The sequence below is a fragment of the Pollachius pollachius genome, assembly GCF_949987615.1.
Source record: "Pollachius pollachius genome assembly, chromosome: 9".
In the NCBI taxonomy this organism is placed as follows: Eukaryota; Metazoa; Chordata; class Actinopteri; order Gadiformes; family Gadidae; genus Pollachius; species Pollachius pollachius.
Window position 1 is genome coordinate 9,017,847 of NC_136942.1, and position 19,937 is coordinate 9,037,783.

Consider the following 19,937-nt stretch of genomic DNA (forward strand, 5'->3'; position numbering starts at 1 on the left):
TGAGAGAGAGAGAGAGAGAGAGAGAGAGAGAGAGAGAGAGAGAGAGAGAGAGAGAGAGAGAGAGAGAGAGAGAGAGAGAGAGAGAGAGAGAGAGACAGAGACACAGAGAGAGAGAGAGAGAGAGAGAGGTTGGGAGGGAGAGAGGGAGTGGGAGGGAAAACAAGAGAGGGAGAGGGAGAGAGAGCGATGGAGAGAGAGGGGGTTGGAGGGAAGGGAGGGAGGGAGGATGGAGAGAGGGAGGGAGAGAGAGAGTAAGAGGAAAGGTTTTGCATAGAGTGACAAGGCTAGAGAAAGAGAAAGAGAAAGAGGGCAGGGTATAGAAGGGGAGGGTAAGATATAGCGGGAGGGAGGGAGGGAGACAGAGAGCGATTGGGAGCATGATGTCAGCTGAGTTCAGAAAGTAAACAGTGGAGCAGTCTGCAGCATGCTGTCTGCCGGCCGGGGAGTTTGCCTGGGGAGACCCCAGCGCTGGGGCACCCACACCGTCCCGTGGACCGGCACCCACGGGTACAGGAGTCGGGGGCTGCCGTCCTTCGTCTCCATCTTCATCTTTGTCCTCCTCCTCATCCTCCCGCTCCAGGGCTCAGCCTGGCCTCACGGTAAGGCACAGAGCCCTCTCTACCTCTACCTCTCTCCTCTTCTCTTCCTCTCACCTCTCTTTCTCCAACGCTTCATCAACCTCTCTACCGCTCTCTCTCTCTTCCTCCTATCCTCTGTCTACCTCTCTCTCTCCCATCTTTTTCGACCTCTCTCTCTCTCTCTTCTCCCCCCCTTCTCCTCCTGCCGTCTCCCTCGGTCCTCCTCAGGCCCGTTGGTCAAAACAGTTCTCCGGGGGGATTGAGAAGGGAATACCGTCGGAGGGAGAGACGGCCGGACGGCAGACCGCTCTCAGAATGCAACTGGAACAGCACATTCAGAGGGTAGAGAGGAATAGCGACGGGGGAGCTAGTGAGGCGAGCGTGCGACCTCAGCAGAGCTGTGGTTGTACTTGTTGTTGTTGTGAAATGTTGGATGATTGGCTCTGGGCTGTGCTTTGTTATGGGCTTGCTACCCCAAGTGGTGAGTGGGATCCTGTTGTAGGTGTTAGAGCGCACGGTTCAATCCGAGGAGGACAAAGGAGGAAGAGATTGAAGCACGGGCCAGGGTTTGGGATGGTGGCGGGGGGGATGCAATGTTTCCGATGTTAAAACCACACATTCCGCTCGGTGGATAGGGAGCCGGTGGTGGGGCCGTGGGAGGCTTGGCAGTGAGTTTGCTGTTCTGTCCTCCTGGTATTTTTCCTGGTGTTTTCAAAGTAAAAGCGCCGCTGTTACTTTTGGTGATGTATTCAGCGTGAAACCCCCCTCGCCCACAGTCGTATCCTGACGGCTGTGACGCCGATAAGAGGGGTCGCGCTTGTCGTTTATCTGGCGGTCGCTGCCGGGAGAACGTGTATGGGAAGCATGCGCTCACTAAACTACTACACCAGCCCCCCCCCAACTCAGCCCCAGCCCGGGGCAGACCTGGGAAGAGTTACGAGCCGACGATTAACACGCCTGAGGGCATTACGCTGTGTTTTCATCATCCCGGGTCCTTAGGAAACACCAGGATGAGTTTAAAGAGCCGGGGCGAGTTGGGGGGCTTAAGTGTTCCATGTGTTGTTCACCGCAGGGCGTAGCTCGCTAACAAACTGGTATGCCCTTTGTGAGATGGTCTTGATGGCCGTGAGTCACTCCCCAACGTGAGTGACTCGGTAATGATTGCACGTGTGCTCAGCTGAATGGGGGGAGATACTGGGCTGTGGAGGGAGGTTTGGACCTGTTGTTAGTGTTTGGCTTGTTTCTCAGTCTCGGGCAAGAAGCTGTGGTTATGAAAATATGAATGGTCTTTTTCTCGCTCCTTCTGTTTCTGTGTGCGTGTGTCTGTGTGCATGTGTGCGTGTGATCGTGATATGGCGTCTGACCTGGGCAAGCGTTCAGATGCAGTTGTGTGTGTATATGTTTGGGGGCAGGGTTTGAAATGATGAATTGAAAACAAACTGGGCTACGACAGGGCTATCTGACCTACAATCGCCATGGCGATCCAGGCCACTCGACACAATGACGTCATTGAGTGACAGCGTTTTTTATGGACTTTTTTCGGTTTTTTGGTTTTCAGGATAACGAAAGTAATTGTGTGTGTGTTTAGCATGGTTATTCTGCATGCCTGCTTTGCTCCCTCAGAGGTTTCCTGTTCCAAGAAAGCGGAGTCACACACACACACACACCCAAACAAAAACAAAGACTGGTGCACATACAGACGCAGATGTATATTCAGACTCTCACACACATATATATAAACACAAACAAACACGCTTTCGAACACACACACACCCTCACACACACACAGACACACACATACACACACAAACAGCCAGGTAGACACACACACAATTACACAGACACACACACGCACACAAACCCTAACCCACACATAAGCCATAAAGTCTTTAGTTTCCGTGGCATGCGAGTGTCATAGAAGCCGCTGTGCTCAGCAATACAAGGGAACGGTTAATCCAGCAGACGCGGCCCATGACACAGTGGCTCATGTGAAACCTTTAGAAGACAATGATGACGAGGCCGGCGTGTCCCTGCCTGCACCATGCAGCTGTATCGACCCCTGCGGGCCCTGCACCCCCTGAACAGGAGCCATGGAAACAGAGACCGGCTTTGCTGTGGTGACCGTCACACAGACAGACGTGAATCATGACTACCATTAATCACTGCTATGGCAGCGCTGCGGTACAGAAACGCTTCCTTCATCTAAAAAAGACCCCCTCTCCTGTTTGAAACGCCTTGAAGCTCTGTTGACACAGAAAGGGGCCTCAGAGTCATTGTATCGCTCAGGCTGCACGGTCGCTTCTGATCCTGAATGATAAACAATCCATCAATCAATCCATTAAATAATTCTGGTGTACAACGCATCTGAACCCAACGCATCCGAGCCACGTGCCACATGGCGGCGGTATGTGGCTCAGGAGGTAGAGCGTATTGGCTGGTAACCGGAAGGTTGCTAGTTTGATCCACGGCTCTTCCTGGCTGAGTGTTAAGGTGTGCCTGTGCAAAACACTTGCCCCTGATGAGCTGAATGTCTCCTTGCGTGGCTGACACCGCTGGGTGAATGTGTGCATGAATGTTAGGCAATATTGTAAAGCACTTTGAGTGGCCACTTGTTAGAAAAGCACTGTTTAAATGCAGTCCGTTTACCATTTAACCAACAGGTAAAGCCAAGAGCTTTTATTTTTGCAGATTTTCCTGCGTTCTCCTTGTTTACCCGTTGCAGTACTTCAGAATCCCCCTAGGGGTGGATAAACAGCAGAGTAGCAGACGTCAAGTCAATGTCAAGCACAGACCAGCTGACAGCAGCAGTGTCTGCTGCCTTTGGCGCTGAACTCAAAGAGGACCCGGGCTCCCCTGGTAGTTAACTTAGAGACAAGGTCAGAGAACGACAGCCCGCTGGCTCAGGAGCTTTCATCTCAACGGACTCCGAGCGTTATCCTTCCAGAAAGATGGCAGTCTGCCAGCGTGGAGGAGATGATGCCAGTCACGCCCCGGCTTCGCCCTGCTTGGTGTGCCACTCTCCCTTGCGTGTCGTTATTGCCTGCTATTCTCTCCCTCACCAATAGGGGAGCTGGTGCTATGGGCAGTGCCAGGTCCACGAGTGGGTTGTTTGGACGGGAGATAAAAGAAGCCATTCCCGTCGGCTCGTGCTCTCTCTCATGGCTCCGGCTTGATGCTGAAAGGCCAGCTGCAGCCTTGCTCTTCGATCATTACCTTTTGTATTACACTACATTACACTGATATGCACTACACATTTTGTTTGGCTTCTCATTACTGATTACGGTTGTATATAGTTAGTTTAATAAATATTGTTATTCCTTTGTGATCAGCGTGGTCCCCTCGTTCATGTCAGCTCTACTTGAGCTAAGTGGTCCTGACTTAATGGGGGCTCGTCCAGCCGTTTTTTGATAGCTCTTCTGGTGTTTGCTTGTGTGTGTTGTGTGTGATATGACGTGCACAGCCAGCCACACACACACACACACACACACACACACACACACACACACACACACACACACACACACACACACACACACACACACACACACACACACACACACACACACACACACACACACACACACACAAACAAACACACACACACACACACAAATCCAGGAATATGTTAAAAAAATGTGACTAAAATGCTGATATATCTACGTGAATGTAATGATTGGAGCGAAGGCATGAACAATTGAATGAGCGCCACCACACCGAGGTATGAGATGAGTCCTCCATGCAGCCATGCAACCCTGCTGCCTCAGCAGTACAGTCAGACCCAGGGCCACACATCTGACACTGGCCCCCCAGGAACCCAATAAGATCCACGACCCACACATCCACACAACCCTTCCAAGAGTCACCATGATGTCAGCGTCTGGCCCCGTATCAAAGCTGCTTAGGAGACTCCCGTGGCCCGCAAAGAGCAGAGGGTATTGAGGGGTCCGATCTAGGGGAGGGAATCAACAGGGGTCATACAATATATTTTGTGTGTTTTTCGATTGGCCTCTACAGGTCTGCTAGGGTCCACCCTCGCTGCTTAAAGGAACATGGCCTTCAAAATAAAAGTAAAAGAAAATTGATTTTTGAGTCAACTGGACGATAAAAGTTTTCAAGAAGCAATGAATACACGACTACAGCCCATACACTGTGATGGGGGAGTCTGTCTCATGCCTTCAATATTGCTGTCTTAACCGCTGTGGGGTCTTGTAGGGACAAAAGGCAAAGGCTATGTTGAAGATTAGATAATGAAACCATGACTGGATTGAAAATGGCTTTGCATGCAAACACAATTTAACAAAGTTACATCAAAGTAAACACTATCTTCCTGCGCCCGTATGTATTACTATGCAAACCCTAAAGCAGTATAGTCTAACACGATCATTTAGGCTAATTATATGAAATAATATTTTTAAGCCCAAAAGTCATGCACTATGGGAGGGCTAGTACATACAGTATTCATGAATTTGAAAAACACTTGAGTACCCAAAACTCTCCATATATCAACCATAAGGCTCCCATTAGTTGCCTTGTGGGAAGCTTTATATGGAATGATAATTACAAACTAAGCTATTTCCACGCAACCAATTATGTTGTCAGCTCTGGGTTAAGTGTAAAACTGCTCTTTATTAAAAATGGTTTTCGTGCCAAGCATTCCTGTTGAAGGCAACTCAAACATATAGTGTAACAATGAAATGTTTAACCACTCACTCATTCAATCACTTACTCACTTATTCACTCATTTACTCATTATTATCGCTTACTCACTCGCTCACTCACTGGTCAATCGCTCACTCGCTCATTAATTCACTAATTCTCTCACTCACTCGCCTACTCACTCTCTTTCTCACTCACCTATTCAACCCCTCACTTTGGTCTCCGCTCTCTCTTGCATTCCCAGTCACACCTGTGCATGTCTTCTTTACCATTTGACCCCAACCCAGTAAAGTCACCCTTAAAAATGAGTTAATGATCGAGTCTACTCTTAAGAGCAGGTGTGGAGCTGAGAGCTGGACAGATGTGTCATTACTAGACACTTACTGGCCACTAAAACCACAGCTCCGGACGGGCCAGGAAAATGTCCACGGAGCAACATTTAACACCACTGCATTCATATTATTGGTTCCCTGCTAACGAGAGATAGGGCTGCCAGGATACAAAAAAAAAAAACCCTTATGAAATTGAACGATGAAGTAATATTTTCCCCGGTAAATAGCCTTAAGATGTCCCCTTAAGCCAAATGTTTTAATGCCGGAGAAAGCCTCCTCCACTCTTGAGTAAGCTGTATTGTCTCTGAGGTGGACGCTGTCACCACATTTCCAGATGAGCTCATAAACTCTGTTAAACTGCCCTGGTGGCGTGCTGTGAATCTGGCGGAACGGCGATGTCCACCGGGGCTCAGCGGTAGAGCAGTCGACGCTGTCTCTAGACCCACGGCAGCGGGCTCCCTTCACCTCTGTGACCTGCAGGAGAGACCCCCCCGCCCCTGCCCACAACTCAATTAGGTCCAGCTGCCTGCTCAAGAGATCTATGGCCTGCTCAGGCCCGCTAGGATGACTTGGACTGCAGAAAAGTTCACAGATCAAACCAGCTCTCCCTCTTTCTGGTCTACCCTTTTTATATAAAACAGAACATAATAATTATCCCTAAGCTGTAGAATAGCAATAGAGTTTGAATTCATTTATTTTTAACACTGGGGAACTCTTGCGCTTGAATCAGTGGTTCCTATTTTGTTCAATATATTGTCTAGTTATCGTAGGATCAGCATGCTGGGCCACTGAAACCCCCCACCACCCCCTTATGGGCAGGTTCATGGATTTGGTCTCTGCTGGGGTTATTCCATGCATGGTTGTGTCATTACAAACTATGAAGTATATATTTTTCTAATGCAGCACACAACCCACTATGGAAAACTAAAATGTTGAGTAAAGTGAACTGAAAAGCACATGCAAGGTAAGCTTACTGCCTTTAACATGAACTAATCTGATAGTGTGCCAACTTAAATAAGGAAAATGCTGTATGGGCTCCTGCAGTTCCAGCCATCATTAACCTTTAAAAGGAGTAAAACCTTAAAACTTTAAAAGTCAACTTTCATTGGTCTACATTTACTCTGAAAGGAGGAAACTTAGAGTAAAACCAAGATCCAGGGGAGGGAAGTCCAAACTTGAAGAAAAGTCATTTTGCCTGGTGTAAAAAAGAAACAAACACAAAGAGGAGCTCTCAGTTGCGATATGTCTTCATTCCACAGATGACTGCGGTCCTCAGGGTTGTCCAGAGGAAACACGCAGAAAATAGTCGGAGCAAACATGACGACGTAGGCTCTTCGTGTTTTCCTAAGGGAAGGGGTGGACACAAGTTCCAACACAAATGTGTTGACTTCTTCTTCCTTGCTCGGTTGTACTTTAGTTCCATATGAAACACCTATTCAGGCCTGGCAGGGCTATTTTAGAGCTGTCATCTGACATCTCACTCACTTAGACCCTAGCCCACTCACCGGCTGTCCGACAGCAAGCAGTCAAAGGGCTGCTGGACACCTGCTGCTTGCCTAGTAGATTCACTTTAGACTTCTGTCTTGACAACCAACACTATATTTTCTCACTCATTCAGACTCATACATTGCACCACTATGCCACAAAGCTAAAGAAAGTATATATTATGTAGGATAACGTTGTGGCGATGAAAGAACAGCAGTAAATAAACCTAAGCATTTGATCCGCCCAAAAGACACTTCAATTGAACATCAACATGTTGGAGGGGAGATTTGTTGTCATGACAAAACAAGTGTTTCATAAGACTCCAGTAACATTGAATTATAATCCTCCAGAGACAAAGATGCATTTGCTTTGTGGTTGCAGTTAACAGAGAATGCTGTCATGTTCTGGGAATATGTTGACAAATTAAGGAACTAAATTAACAGGGTTAGGCAGATAAATGATTAATGTAATATAAAACAGGCTCAGAATATTAGTCACCACTTCTCAGTATTGTTGGAAGATGCTTGTGGTGCGTGAGGGGTTGGCAAATAAACTTTCAGGGAATAGACATTGTGACATTTTAATCTTGGTTACAGCAAAACAACCTAATTCAAACAAAGTGTTTAGTCCACCAGCAACAAACAGAAATGGGATAGTCACAGAAGACTGGTGAAAACATTACGCAACAGATGAGTTCCTTTGAGCATCCTCGATTGGCTAGAAGGTTAAGTCTTGATGACTTAAGTCTTAAGTTCATCCCTCTAACTTACGTATTAAACCTGCACTATTTTAGTTCCCTATAAGCAGCCCCTTTACGGCTTGAATTGTAGCTACACTTACGGCTGGAACTATCTTCCATGGTGGGGGAAATATTCCTTGGCTAATTTGACTCATGGATGGCTGCATTTAACTGTCAAGAAACTTTCTAGTTCAGATACTTTTCGGATATGGAGTAATAGAGTGAATAAAAAAGTGACATAATGAAGGTTTAAATAATCAGAATCCGGAAAATATCCCAAAATATTTGATGGATAACAGACAATGAGAGAACCAGAGAAGAGCCAGGGATTTCAAGGCATGGCTTTCATGCAGATTAGGTTACGTTCCATGGTGGAAACGCAGGCCGAACCAGCAGACCATCTCCCTAGGATGAGGAGACATTCCTGAGGAGAAGAGCAAATTCCTAGCAGCAGTAGGTATCATCCATGTTTTTTTAATCTGAAGTTTGCTGTATAAATGCATTCATCTCTTGTGGAGAAATGCTTCAGATTTCCCACCACATCTGTGCATCTGTGCAGCACAGCACCGAACCCAGTCGCCGGACGGACGGAGCAACACCCACCCAAAACAGAAGCCTCTTACACGCTTTGTATTGTATTGACCTCCATTCAGTTCTGTTTTGTCTGTCTGCAAGGGGGGACACCCACACCCACACAGGACGCACATGTCATCTGCTGTGTCTGCGTTTGTGGCTAGATTTATTTTGTTTTTGAGTATTCAGTCATCAGATGTTTTCCAACATCAGAGACCATAAGAACTGTTGCTTCAGCATGCAAGGCACAGGATGCTAGCCCAGCCGTATCACAAGACAAAAACAAGATGATCTAAAACAAACTATCATATCATAATCATATAATCCGAAACTAAGTGTAATCTCAGATATAAACAGTGTGCAAGAAAATAAGATTGAGAAAAACATTTGTTTTTCTGCGATGTGACTGGAATTAGGTGCCTGATACAACATTTGTGGCTCCTATCTGATATTTGTTTTCACTGTCAGTACCACAATTATTTCCTAATCTGTTCCAATGTATTCTACGTAGTGATGACTACCCAACTGATCTGATTTAGATGGAAACCAGTAAAAGTATAGCGGGGCCTGACAGTTGATTTTTTCACCAAAAACACAAATGAAAAGCCTGTTGTGATTATCCCTAATTCTGTTTCCATGACAGCTGTTCTGGTATGTTTCCATTATTCAACAGAGTAATGACTCAGAGTGTGAGAGTAAATACAAGTCAGATATCGAGAAGCATACTCGCTGGAATCCACCTCTCTCCGATAAATAACTAGAAAAATGTATAAACATCATTACTAATCAGGCTCAGCCATCTTTTTACCAATGACGAACTGTATTATAAATATTATATCTAAAGGAAAAGGTGCTGACCTTTTCCCTTAACAAGAAAAAACTAAATAATCACTATCATCAAGTGGCCGAAAGTGCTCACACTAACATGTCCGCTGTGGTCTTTCCTCAGACTACAGGTACGGTTTCTACGACCACTGCCCCGGACCAGAATGGAGCGTGATGTGCCGCAACTGCTGCGAGTATGACGTCATCCGGTGTAAATGTCCGCTGCAGGGTACGCGCGTGGGCTACGCCGTGCCGTGCTGCCGCAACGCCATCAATGAGTGTGACCCCTGCATCATCCACCCAGGTGGGCTTAGCGCCGCACTCTTTACGTACTCTTTGATTGTCTGAGGTGGAAACAGAGACGGGTTGTGTCAGAATTGTTCATGACCCACTTCCATGTATATTTGATGGTTTATATTTAGGTCTGTTCGATTAACATTTATAAACTTTTTATTTCTTAACATGCATTTTCTACATATGCACAGTTTTCAGATATATATATATTTTTACTGGTTTTACCTTATAAAGGGAACCTTTATGCTTGGAGTCCCCACTGGACTATCCTGCCCACATCTTGAAGATGTGTCCCCTTAAGTTTGTTCATTATCTATTATCTATTTATAGGTTGTTTATTATCGAGGCAATCAGCGTTTTTTTGGTTTGGCCGGTTTTGGTCCTTTTCATGTCTTCTATACTGTCTTCTAAATCCGGTACCATTATTGACTGTTAAGGCCTTTTTATGGTCCCACGTTCCCGCAACGCAATGACCATGCAGACGCGTCAACGCAGTCATGGACTTTTATGGTTCATTGTCGGGTTTTAGCTAGTGGGCCAAACACAGCCCTTGCTGCTGCGTTGCCTCGACGGAAGGTTACGATTTTTGGGAGGCGCACGTCCGGCCCTTGCGGTGGACGCAAGGAGGGTCCACAAGGACGTAAGCGGTTCGTAACCCCCTTGCGTTGCGTGAACGTGGAACCATAAAGAGCCCTTATGACGCCTCCAAAAGGATTTTTAAATGTCCTTGTATCAAAAGTACATTGATACGCAGCGATGACTTCTCAGAAAAACTTAACCCTTGCTAGTTTAATGTGTCAAAATGATGAAAAGTTACATACATTATTGACCATTATGTATAAGAGTCTAAAGTTTACTCGCTTAACATAATGATAAATAATGTATAGATTCAATAATGCAGCAAAGTCTATAGCCTACTGACGATAATGTCTATCTCAAATGTCTTAGTACTTCTTTGTGTTGGGAAACCCATATCTCCCAGCAGGGGTTAATAAAGTGCTATCTTATCGTATCTACACTAACCATTAAGGATTGCAGCAGCTGCCATGATCAATGTAATGCTAATAGATGCTGTACTGGAATTGATGTGGGCCTACACAAGCGGATTTATAAATGTATGAAGAGTGTGGTGCACTCTTCCTCACATTGGATTCCATGTTCATGAGCTCATACAACTCCTGGAATCTTTTCCTTGTGGCTTTCCGGTTTCACAAGTTTTATCCATTTATTTTTACAGTAACAGCTGTCTATAGTCGAATGATGACTGTCCATCCCGTTGTACTGTAAAAGCACAGAAGTAGACTGTATTTCATGTTGCATTATTCCATCAGTAAGTTCCTTCCTAGCAGAAAAGTCAAGGCCGTGATCAACGAAGGAAGGGAAAATCCATTCCGCCGAGCAGTCGTTTTGGAAGTGATTTCCTTCTCTGCCTCACGTCTGGTTTAAGCATCAGCGTCTGTCCATGCTCTCTGAAGGAGATCACCCTGATGAGTTCACCAGTCCGCCGGGAAGTGAACCGGGGCTGGCTCTTTGAAAGGGTTCAAATAGTTCAGAAAAAAGTTAAGAGTTGACAGTGACGCACACGCTACTGACTGTCATGCAAGTGGGCCTTTTCTATTTTTATTCCCCCTGTCTGTCTGAGTGTTTGTCCATCTATCTGTCTGTCTGTCTGTCGGCCTGTATGACCGTCTGTCTTAGTGTCTGTCTACCTGACGTCTGTCTCTCCGACCATGTGTCTGACTCTTCGACCACGTGTGTCTCTCTCTCAGGGTGCAGTATCTTTGAGAACTGTAAGCGGTGCAACAACGGGACCTGGGGTCCCCGCGACGACTTCTTCATCAGAGGGAAATTCTGCGCCGAGTGCCGCCCTGGCTGGTCTGGGGGGGACTGCCTGCGTGAGTATCCTCCAAACCCCCTCAGCCCCCTACCCCCCGCCCTCCCCTTCCCTCCCCTTCCCTCCCCCTCCATCCCTCCCCTTCGCTCCCCTTCGCTCCCAACCTCTCTCGCTCCATCGCTCTGTCTCCCTCTCTCTCTCTCTCTCTCTCTCTCTCTCTCTCCCACTCTCTCTCTCTCTCTCCCACTCTCTCTCTCTCTCTCCCCCTCACTCCCTCCCCTTTCCTCCCTCCCCTTCCCTACCCTTCCCTCCCTCCCTCCCTCCCTCCCTCCCCCTCACTTCCTCCCCTTTCCTCCCTTATCCCAGTTGCCTCAATTCATCCCTGGTCGTGGCACTTTCCCCTGGCCGACACATTTGTCTCTGCGACGTGTTGCTTCCTTCCTGTGTATTGTTTTATGCACGCTATTATTATCTTAAGTGTGCAACACGCCATCATGTCCTACGAATGTTCCCCGCTTCGGAACATGGCCTGAAGGTTCTGCGGTGTCAGCGAGCGAAAATGTTAATGTTCCATGACAACACCCCCCAAATCGTGTCTATAATTAAGGTAATGTTTGGATGGATGAAACAACACTTTACTATATGCAAAACCAATGCCATGGGGCACAGGAAAACAGACCTTTCCTCACAAGCTGGAATCTGTCAGCCGGATAATGCCTCTGTTGGCCCTGTGTCAACACACACATTCATTGTGGGTTGTGTGTTCGCTTCTATCGCAGTAGCAGGCCGATGAGCTCCATTTTCCCTCAGCCTCGCAGCAGAAACCCTAACCTTTAGCCATGTATGCACAAATTGTTCCGTCGACCGCCAAAAAAACTCTCCCCCGCGTTGTGTGTTGTTATTTCTACCAGAGTGCGGGGGAGTGGTACGTAAACGACAAGGACATCTGGTTCTGGAGAGCTACCCCAACAACGCCCGCTGTGAGTGGACCGTGCAGGTGGACCGAGCCTTCACCATCGACTTCAGGTTCCCCAACGCTACACTCTCACTCTCCACTCCACTGCGCCAGATCACTCACTCATTTCCAGTAATATCTAGGGCATCTAGCAGACGCTTTTATCCAAAGAGACTTACCTTAATAAGTACATTTGTCAGAAGAAAGAGAGACAATATAGCGCTGTCGGTAGAGTTAGGATGTTCATAGAACCATGTGCCAAGCACTAACAGTCGCTAAGTTAACCCATAGCCCGTACAAAAAAAGATAGCTAAGATAAGATGCTTCACAATGCAAAGTACTATTTTAAAGTGCAAGGAGGAACAACATACAATAAGTGCGTACATTAAGTGCCAGGACGAACAACATACAAATAGTGCATCAATTAAGTTCCAGGACATACAACATACATAAGTGCGTACATTAATTGCCAGGACGTACAACATTCAACATGTGCGTAAGAGGGGTGTGGGGTAACGGGTGGGATAACGGTTGCCCCTCAGGACAGAGCAAAGCCCAAATGCAAACGAACAAACCCTTGAGACAGAAATCCTCCATCCAGGGACCGTGAGGAGTTAAACAGAGGCCAAGCAGGGCAGACCAATCAGGCGAGGACAGACACGAGGCAGAAAGGAAACGGCCACAGAGGGGCTCTGAGTTAGTCCATCTGTTAGAGTTATTCAGTTCCCTGCCCAGTGAAATCATTTCCATTTACTTTGGACACCTTGGGCCTCGGCAGTGAAGTCAGAGGCCCCAGAGCCACTGACGGAACGGTCTCACTGGCTACTTTCGTAATGGGATAAGCTATTGCTGCCGTTCTTTCCATTACGTTTTCCTATTCACTTTTGAATATGCACTGCCGTGTGGAGCATTCAAATACGAAGGGTACGATGTCGAAGTGGTCAGGCCACAAGCTTTAATGCAGTTCGCGCTTCGTTGCATGTTGCCATCACAGGCTTTTACTAATTCCTAGTATTTCTCCAGGTGCATATTGAAAGCCCTTTCAACTTCACAGCCGTGGTTAAGAATGGAAAGTATTGGCCCGGTCCAAAAAAGGGACGGATTCCCGTATAGATGAAATTAACCGTTCCCAGAGTACACAGAGATTTCATTTTTAATGGCCCCTGATGGTGTAAATGCCATGGAAGCGTTAAGTGAAATAGTGCAGCCCTCTGCCAAGGCCTCGTTTGGAGTTTATGGAAACTTATGAGGTTGGGCGTCTTCTTGATTTATTGGCAGCAACAACCCCTTGTATTACCTGCTTAATTCCTTCCTCTGTATTCAAAACACAGACACGCACGCATACCCACACACACACACGCACGCACGCACGCACACACACGCACAAGTACCAAGCTATAATGTGTAAAACGGGAATCAGTCCAGATGGCAACAGGCTAAGGTTTAGCGTGGCACATTAGCATCAGAAGTCATTTTTATTAAAGTGGCAATGTGTATGATTGAGCCCCTTCCAGTAAGCAGGCGAGTGACTTTCAGGATTAAAGGCACTCAATAAGAGTGCTCTGGCAACACTTACTGGCTGTGCAACTGTGTGACGCAAACTAACTCTGCTGGCTGGGCGTGAGTAATGATGTGATTAAATTGAAAACATTATAACAACATTATGGAAATCCATATCGATCAGTATTGACTCTACAGCTATGTCGAGGTTATTTGGAGCTACAAGCTAGTTAAAATGTTACACATTGTGACTTTAATCTAAGGCCCTAAAAACTACAGGAGTGTTTTGTCATGCAATAATGAAATCAGAAGAAAACCCAAATTTAAATTTCATTTTAGCTACACACAATTGTTTTTTGTGACCTTGATTACAGCCTTGTATAAGTTAGATGAAATGCCACAACAACATTAGTAAGTTTCTACATCCGTCTGAGTAAACACATTTCCAAAGAAAACATCCACCAATCATTCAATTTTAATGAGTTGTTTATTTGTACTAAATGCTATTCACCAGCAGGTCTGACACTGATATCAATTTGAAGAGACAGCAACCAATTAAGGTAGCTATTAGTTCCCATTTTGCTCAGCAGTTGTTTGATTGTGAGGTGTTTATTGCCAGCTTTGCCTTTGTTTACAGCACCTGTCTTTATTTGTTTAATATACTGTTTCTTTACCACTAGAAATGATGGAAGTGAGCAATGGTGTCAAAAACGTGCACTTGTGGAATGAACGATTGATAATAAGTTACATTTCTTATCATCAAAGAACTAAATTCTTGAACGATTAACTTGAATCAATCTGTCATTTATCTTGTTCCTTTCAGAAATAACCCCTTTTGTTCAGAGCTGAACGTTTCATCGGTAGCTCAGAACGGTTCGGCCTCTGGGTTTTTCTGCAAATAAATTATACTGGCACAGACAACACCTCTATTAAAATAATTGAGGTGTGTAAAAGTGTCTGGAACTCTGTCCCTGTTGTTAGCCCGTTCAACGGCTCCGACTACAGCTCATTACTCTCCTGCTGGCTGTTGCTTAGCAGAGCTTACCGCGCCACGCCGCCTGCCACTCTGTCAGACTGTGGTAACACCAGGTCATCTGTGGTCCACGACTCCATCAAACAGTTAGTCGCAGCCAAACACAATGTACAAATCACAAAGCACTTCATAGTTTTGTCTTTCATGGATTGTGATTCAGCTGGTTTAGAAAGATATTTAGAAGTCTTCTGCTGTCCAAGTTGGAAGTTCAGATCTCTTTTGACTTTGGAGAGGCCTTGTGACAACATAGCGGATCACTGGAGGTTTAAAGTTCAATGCTCGGGCAAAGGAATGATCTCAAGTGTAACTGAGGTGTAACACATTTCTGATCTCGCTCTTTCTGGTTCTTCTTCTTCTTCTTCTTCTTCTTCTTCTTCTTCTTCTTCTTCTTCGTCTGCTATCAGGTTCATGATGTTGAGTCTAGAGTTTGACCACTCTTGTCGCTATGACTACGTGGAGATCCGAGACGGCGACAGCATCAACTCGCAGGTCATCGGTCGGTTCTGCGGGAACACCCGACCCGGGCTGATCCAGAGCTCGGGGAACACGCTGCACGTCCTCTTCGTCTCCGACGGCTACAAGAACTTTGATGGCTTCTTCGCCACATTCCAGGAGAGTTCTGGTAGGGTTGTGGGTTAGGGTTACTTTCATGTAAAAATAACAACCTTAATCATACGGTACTGAAATCAAAACACATTGTTTGCGGTGCAAAAGGTACTGGGTTTGATGCCCTACATGCCCGTTAATAACATCTATTAATGCACCAGCTGAGTATAACACACAAACACACACACACACACACACGCACACACATGCACACGCACACACACACACACACACACACACACACACACACACACACACACACACACACACACACACGCACATGCACACGCACACACACACACACTCAAACACAGTTAAGTTGCATGAATCTTTTAAAATCTAAATTTGGGTTGGAACAAATGTCCAGCTTTGTGTGGCAGCAATAAACATGCTTGTTTTTTTCCCAGCTTGCAGCTCCTCTCCGTGTCTGCATGATGGAACTTGCGTGCTGGACACCTCCTACTCCTTCTACTGTGCCTGTCTGTCTGGCTACACGGGACGGAGGTGTGAAGACGGTGAGTCACTCGCCCTGTTATGAGTTGTTTTTAGGCAGTAAGCACCGCTTCCAACGTTAACCCAAAACCAGCAAACCCAAAACCGACGGTCATGTCTGCAATTACTGTTCTATAAGTTTTTATTTTTATTTGTCCTTTAATGATGTCATCGCATCTAAATTTGGCTTGTGGTTTTTGATATAATATATATACATTTTTATATATATATATTTTTTTATCTGTAAAACATACATTTATAGTATTTTAAAGTAATTCGATGCCTTTAGGGCTGCCAATAGACTTAAACGCTGTGTGAAAAAAACATGAAGTGGAGGCTGCGATCTGTGCCCCCCCCCCCCCCCCCCCCCCCCCCCCCCCCGCCCAGTCCGCTCAGCTGTGGGCTGGAGTCTGGAGTCACATGGGAGGATTCTGGGGTTTGGATGAGTTTTAGCATCAGCTGTCCGCCTGCCTTACTCCTTAGTCTGTCGCAGATTCCGGCCAATCAGCTGTTTGGGAAATGTGTGAAGGGGGTTTTTGACGGATGGGTTACAGACCGCAGTGACCCCATGACAGTTGCAGGAAATGTACCGGGATAAGAAATAAGCTTGCCTTCTGCTACACGAGTACAGTAGAACACACACATGAGCATGCACACGCACACACACACACACACACACACACACAGACACACACACACACACGCGCACACGCACACACACACGCACACACACACACACATACACACACACACAGAAATACCACAAAAACACAAATATAGGACAAGAAAAATAGACTTGCAGGGCTGGGTGAGGTGAAGGTATGTGTGCTGAAGAAAAAAGATGAAAACATGTTGCTCAAAATTGTCTGGGTTAGGTTTTGGAAATTTTAGGAAAACAGCGTTGGTCTCCCAGACGACCAAGTCCACACCCCTCCCTCTCTCTCCCTGACGCTCTCTCTCTCTTGTGCTCTCTCTCACCCTCTCTCACTTCCTCTCCCCCCTCTCTCTCCCCCTCCACTCTCCTTCCCTCTCTCCATATCTCTCTCCATCTCTCTCTCTCTCTCTCTCTCTCTCTCTCTCTCTCTCTCTCATGCTCTCTCTCTCTCTCTCTCTCCCTCTCACTCCATCTCTCCCCCCCCTCTCTCTCTCTCCCTCCCTCCCTCTCTCCTGCAGGACATTGTTTCCTAAGGGTGCAGCCACAGTCACTGTGGCTCATAAAGTATTTTATTTATGGGTGCCTAGATATGAGCCTGTGTTATTCCATGCCCATTACAACTCAGGCCCCCCGACTAAAGGAAACCCCGCAACAACGACCCACTGTCACCCCCGGTCTATGTTGTTGTTTTTCTCCCCTGCCACTGCCACATACTCTTGCTCTATGGGCTGAATCAGAGTCCATAAAATGGATGGTGGAACCAGCTCACCACTGTAACATGGGCCAGCTTTGTCTTTGGAGGAGACGCCCATGAACATAACTCACTCCAGATACTCTGCCTTCGCCGGTATCGTACCCAGTCATTGTCTGACAGCTGCTTGCTCGGACAGAATTTATAGTTTTCAAACCAGGACCACATCTCTCTCCGGTGTGATATAAAGTCTAAGCTGGCTGCAGGGACGCGCTCAGTGGAAAGTTTCCGAGTTTGATCCCAGATGTGTGTAACCTACCTGCAGAAGCCCTTCTTGCATGTCTTCTAGCCGGAATCATAATAATAACAACACATAGTAGCAAGCCCCATTAGCCATCCCAGAACTGTGCTACTGACTCTATTAAACACTGTTTTACAAGGCGTTTTTACAGCAGGCCTGCCTGTTTCCTGTGTTCGAGACCATGTGCTTATGTCGCACAGAGCAGTTAAGAGCTTCACCACTGTGGGCAGAATGATTAATTAATGGCTGGATGATTGGAGGCTGTGCTTTGTTTACGGCTCTGGGTCCGCGTTTAAGACAGGAACCAGGACTCCTGGACTTTAACTCTCTCTCCGGCTGCCTTCTCACTGTGTGTGTGTGTGTGTGTGTGTGTGTGTGTGTGTGTGTGTGTGTGTGTGTGTGTGTGTGTGTGTGTGTGTGTGTGTGTGTGTGTGCATGCGTGTGCGTTTGTGTGTATGTATGTGTGGGAGTATATGTGCGTGTTGATGTAATGAAGTTCATGTACGATTCTTGTAAACAGAGTAAGGGTAGACAAATACTTGAACTAGCTGAAATGTTACAGGTTGCTCCTGTAAACTTAATGCTTTAATACTAATCATCATGTGTATCTGTGTATATGTATGTATCTGTGTATATATGTGTATGTGTGTATCTATGTGTGTGCGTGTAACTATGTGTATGTGTGTATCCCTGTATGTGGGTGTGTGAGTTTGCATCTGTTTATGTGTGTATCTGTGTGTGTTCATGTATCTGTGTGCGTGTCTCTGTGTGCCTTCATGTACCTGTGTGTGTATCTGTGTGTGTAGTGGTGGGGTGTCGCCGGCCCCCCATCCCCGCCCACGGCTCCACCAAGGGGGTGTTCTACCACTCAGGGGCCCGCGTCACCTTCCACTGCGACCTGGGCTTCCAGCTGCGGGGCCCCCGCTCGGCCGTCTGTCTGCTGGATGGCACCTGGAGCGCCTCCGACTCCCTGTGTGGTAACCTAGCAACCGCCTCCTCCTCCGACCTCCCCAACGGTCCCTAGTGGGGATCTGAATGCTAACATTTATAATATAGCTTCAATCATTTTTCTATTCATATATATGTTTATTTTACGTTTGCATATATTCTGTTGCTTTATTCATACTTCAGTTATATACCCGTCTATTTCTGTAACAACCAAAATAGCCATCCACTTATCAATATCTCTCTCTCTCTTGCTCTCTCTCTCTTTTGCTGTCTTTCTCTCCCTCCCTCCCTCCTACCCTCCCTCCCTCTCTCACTCTCTCTCTCTCTCTCTCTCTCTCTCTCCCCCCCCCCACCATCAGTACCAGTGGAGCAGTCCTGTTCCCTCCCGCCCAAGCCGGCCCACGGGGACCACTTCCTGGTGTACGGGCCCAACGACGTGCTGATCGCCCTGCAGTACCTCTGCTACCGGCCTTACAAGCTGACTGGCGGCTCCCAGCGGACCTGTCTGCCCAACAACACCTGGAGCGGAACCCCAGCCCTCTGTAGCAAAGGTAAAGGGTGGGTGGGGGTGGGTCGGCTTAGCTCAGGAGGTAGAGCGCGGTTGCTGGAGGGTCAAGGTGTCCCTGAGCAAGACACCTCACCCTAACTGCTCCTTACGAGCTGGTTGTTGCCTTGCAGGGTTGACTCCGCCGTCGGTGTGGGAATGTGTGCATCAACTGTTGTAATTTCCATTAAATGTTAATGGAAAGGCCCCGTAAGAGCCCAGATGTTAACACCTGCTTGATGGAGGTGTAATTTAGGCCAAATGTACAGACTCTGCACTTAACTGTCTCTGAGCCAGGAGATGAACCTGAGTTATCTAGGGTTACTTCAGTCCCGTTACTATGGCGTGCTGCTATTGAGATAAAAAGCGAAGCTGTCAGGCGGCATTTGGCGCAGGAGGTGGTGTGGGTTGGCTGGTAACCGGAAGGTTGCTAGTCCCCGGCTCCTCCTAGCCGAGTGTCGAGGTGTCCCTGAGCAAGACAACTTACACCGTAGCTGCTCCTGACGAGCTGGTTGTCACCTTGCATGGTTGACACCGCCGTCGGTGTGTGAATGTGTGCATTGATGGGTGAATGTTAGGCAGTATTGCAAAGCACTTTGAGTTGGCACTGGTTATAAAATCTTAACATCAAGGACATCCAACATGTCCAAAAGGTCCTGGGTTTGATCCACATGTACACTGTCTCACTGTACGGTGTCATTGATAAGCAAGAAGCCCTAAGCTTCTTAATTACATGTGTCTCAATTCACTGTAAGTTGAGTAAAGCACCCTCTTTCTGTTTGTCTCTTAGTGAACAACACACTGGAGGAACCAGGAAGACACATGGAGACCAATGTAGCCGTCAAAGTTACTGAAGGCCAGGCTAACACAACGGAGGCTATGAAGACAGAGACTCA

At 46.8% G+C, this 19,937-nt stretch overlaps 1 protein-coding gene across 1 annotated transcript in view; it reads left to right on the forward strand.

Moving 5' to 3' along the window:
• Positions 1–455: 455 nt before the first annotated feature.
• Positions 456–19,937, forward strand: part of pamr1b (peptidase domain containing associated with muscle regeneration 1b) — a 26,230-nt gene continuing 6,748 nt past the window's right edge. The window contains exons 1-9 of the mRNA XM_079743435.1: positions 456–599; positions 9,313–9,492; positions 11,252–11,377; positions 12,228–12,342; positions 15,209–15,426; positions 15,818–15,925; positions 18,356–18,526; positions 18,857–19,048; positions 19,832–19,937. The exon at positions 19,832–19,937 is cut by the window's right edge and continues 1,088 nt beyond it. Coding sequence (XP_079599561.1) covers positions 9,363–9,492; positions 11,252–11,377; positions 12,228–12,342; positions 15,209–15,426; positions 15,818–15,925; positions 18,356–18,526; positions 18,857–19,048; positions 19,832–19,937 — 1,166 coding nt within the window. The 5' untranslated portion in view covers positions 456–599; positions 9,313–9,362. The remainder of the gene's footprint in view (positions 600–9,312; positions 9,493–11,251; positions 11,378–12,227; positions 12,343–15,208; positions 15,427–15,817; positions 15,926–18,355; positions 18,527–18,856; positions 19,049–19,831) is intronic.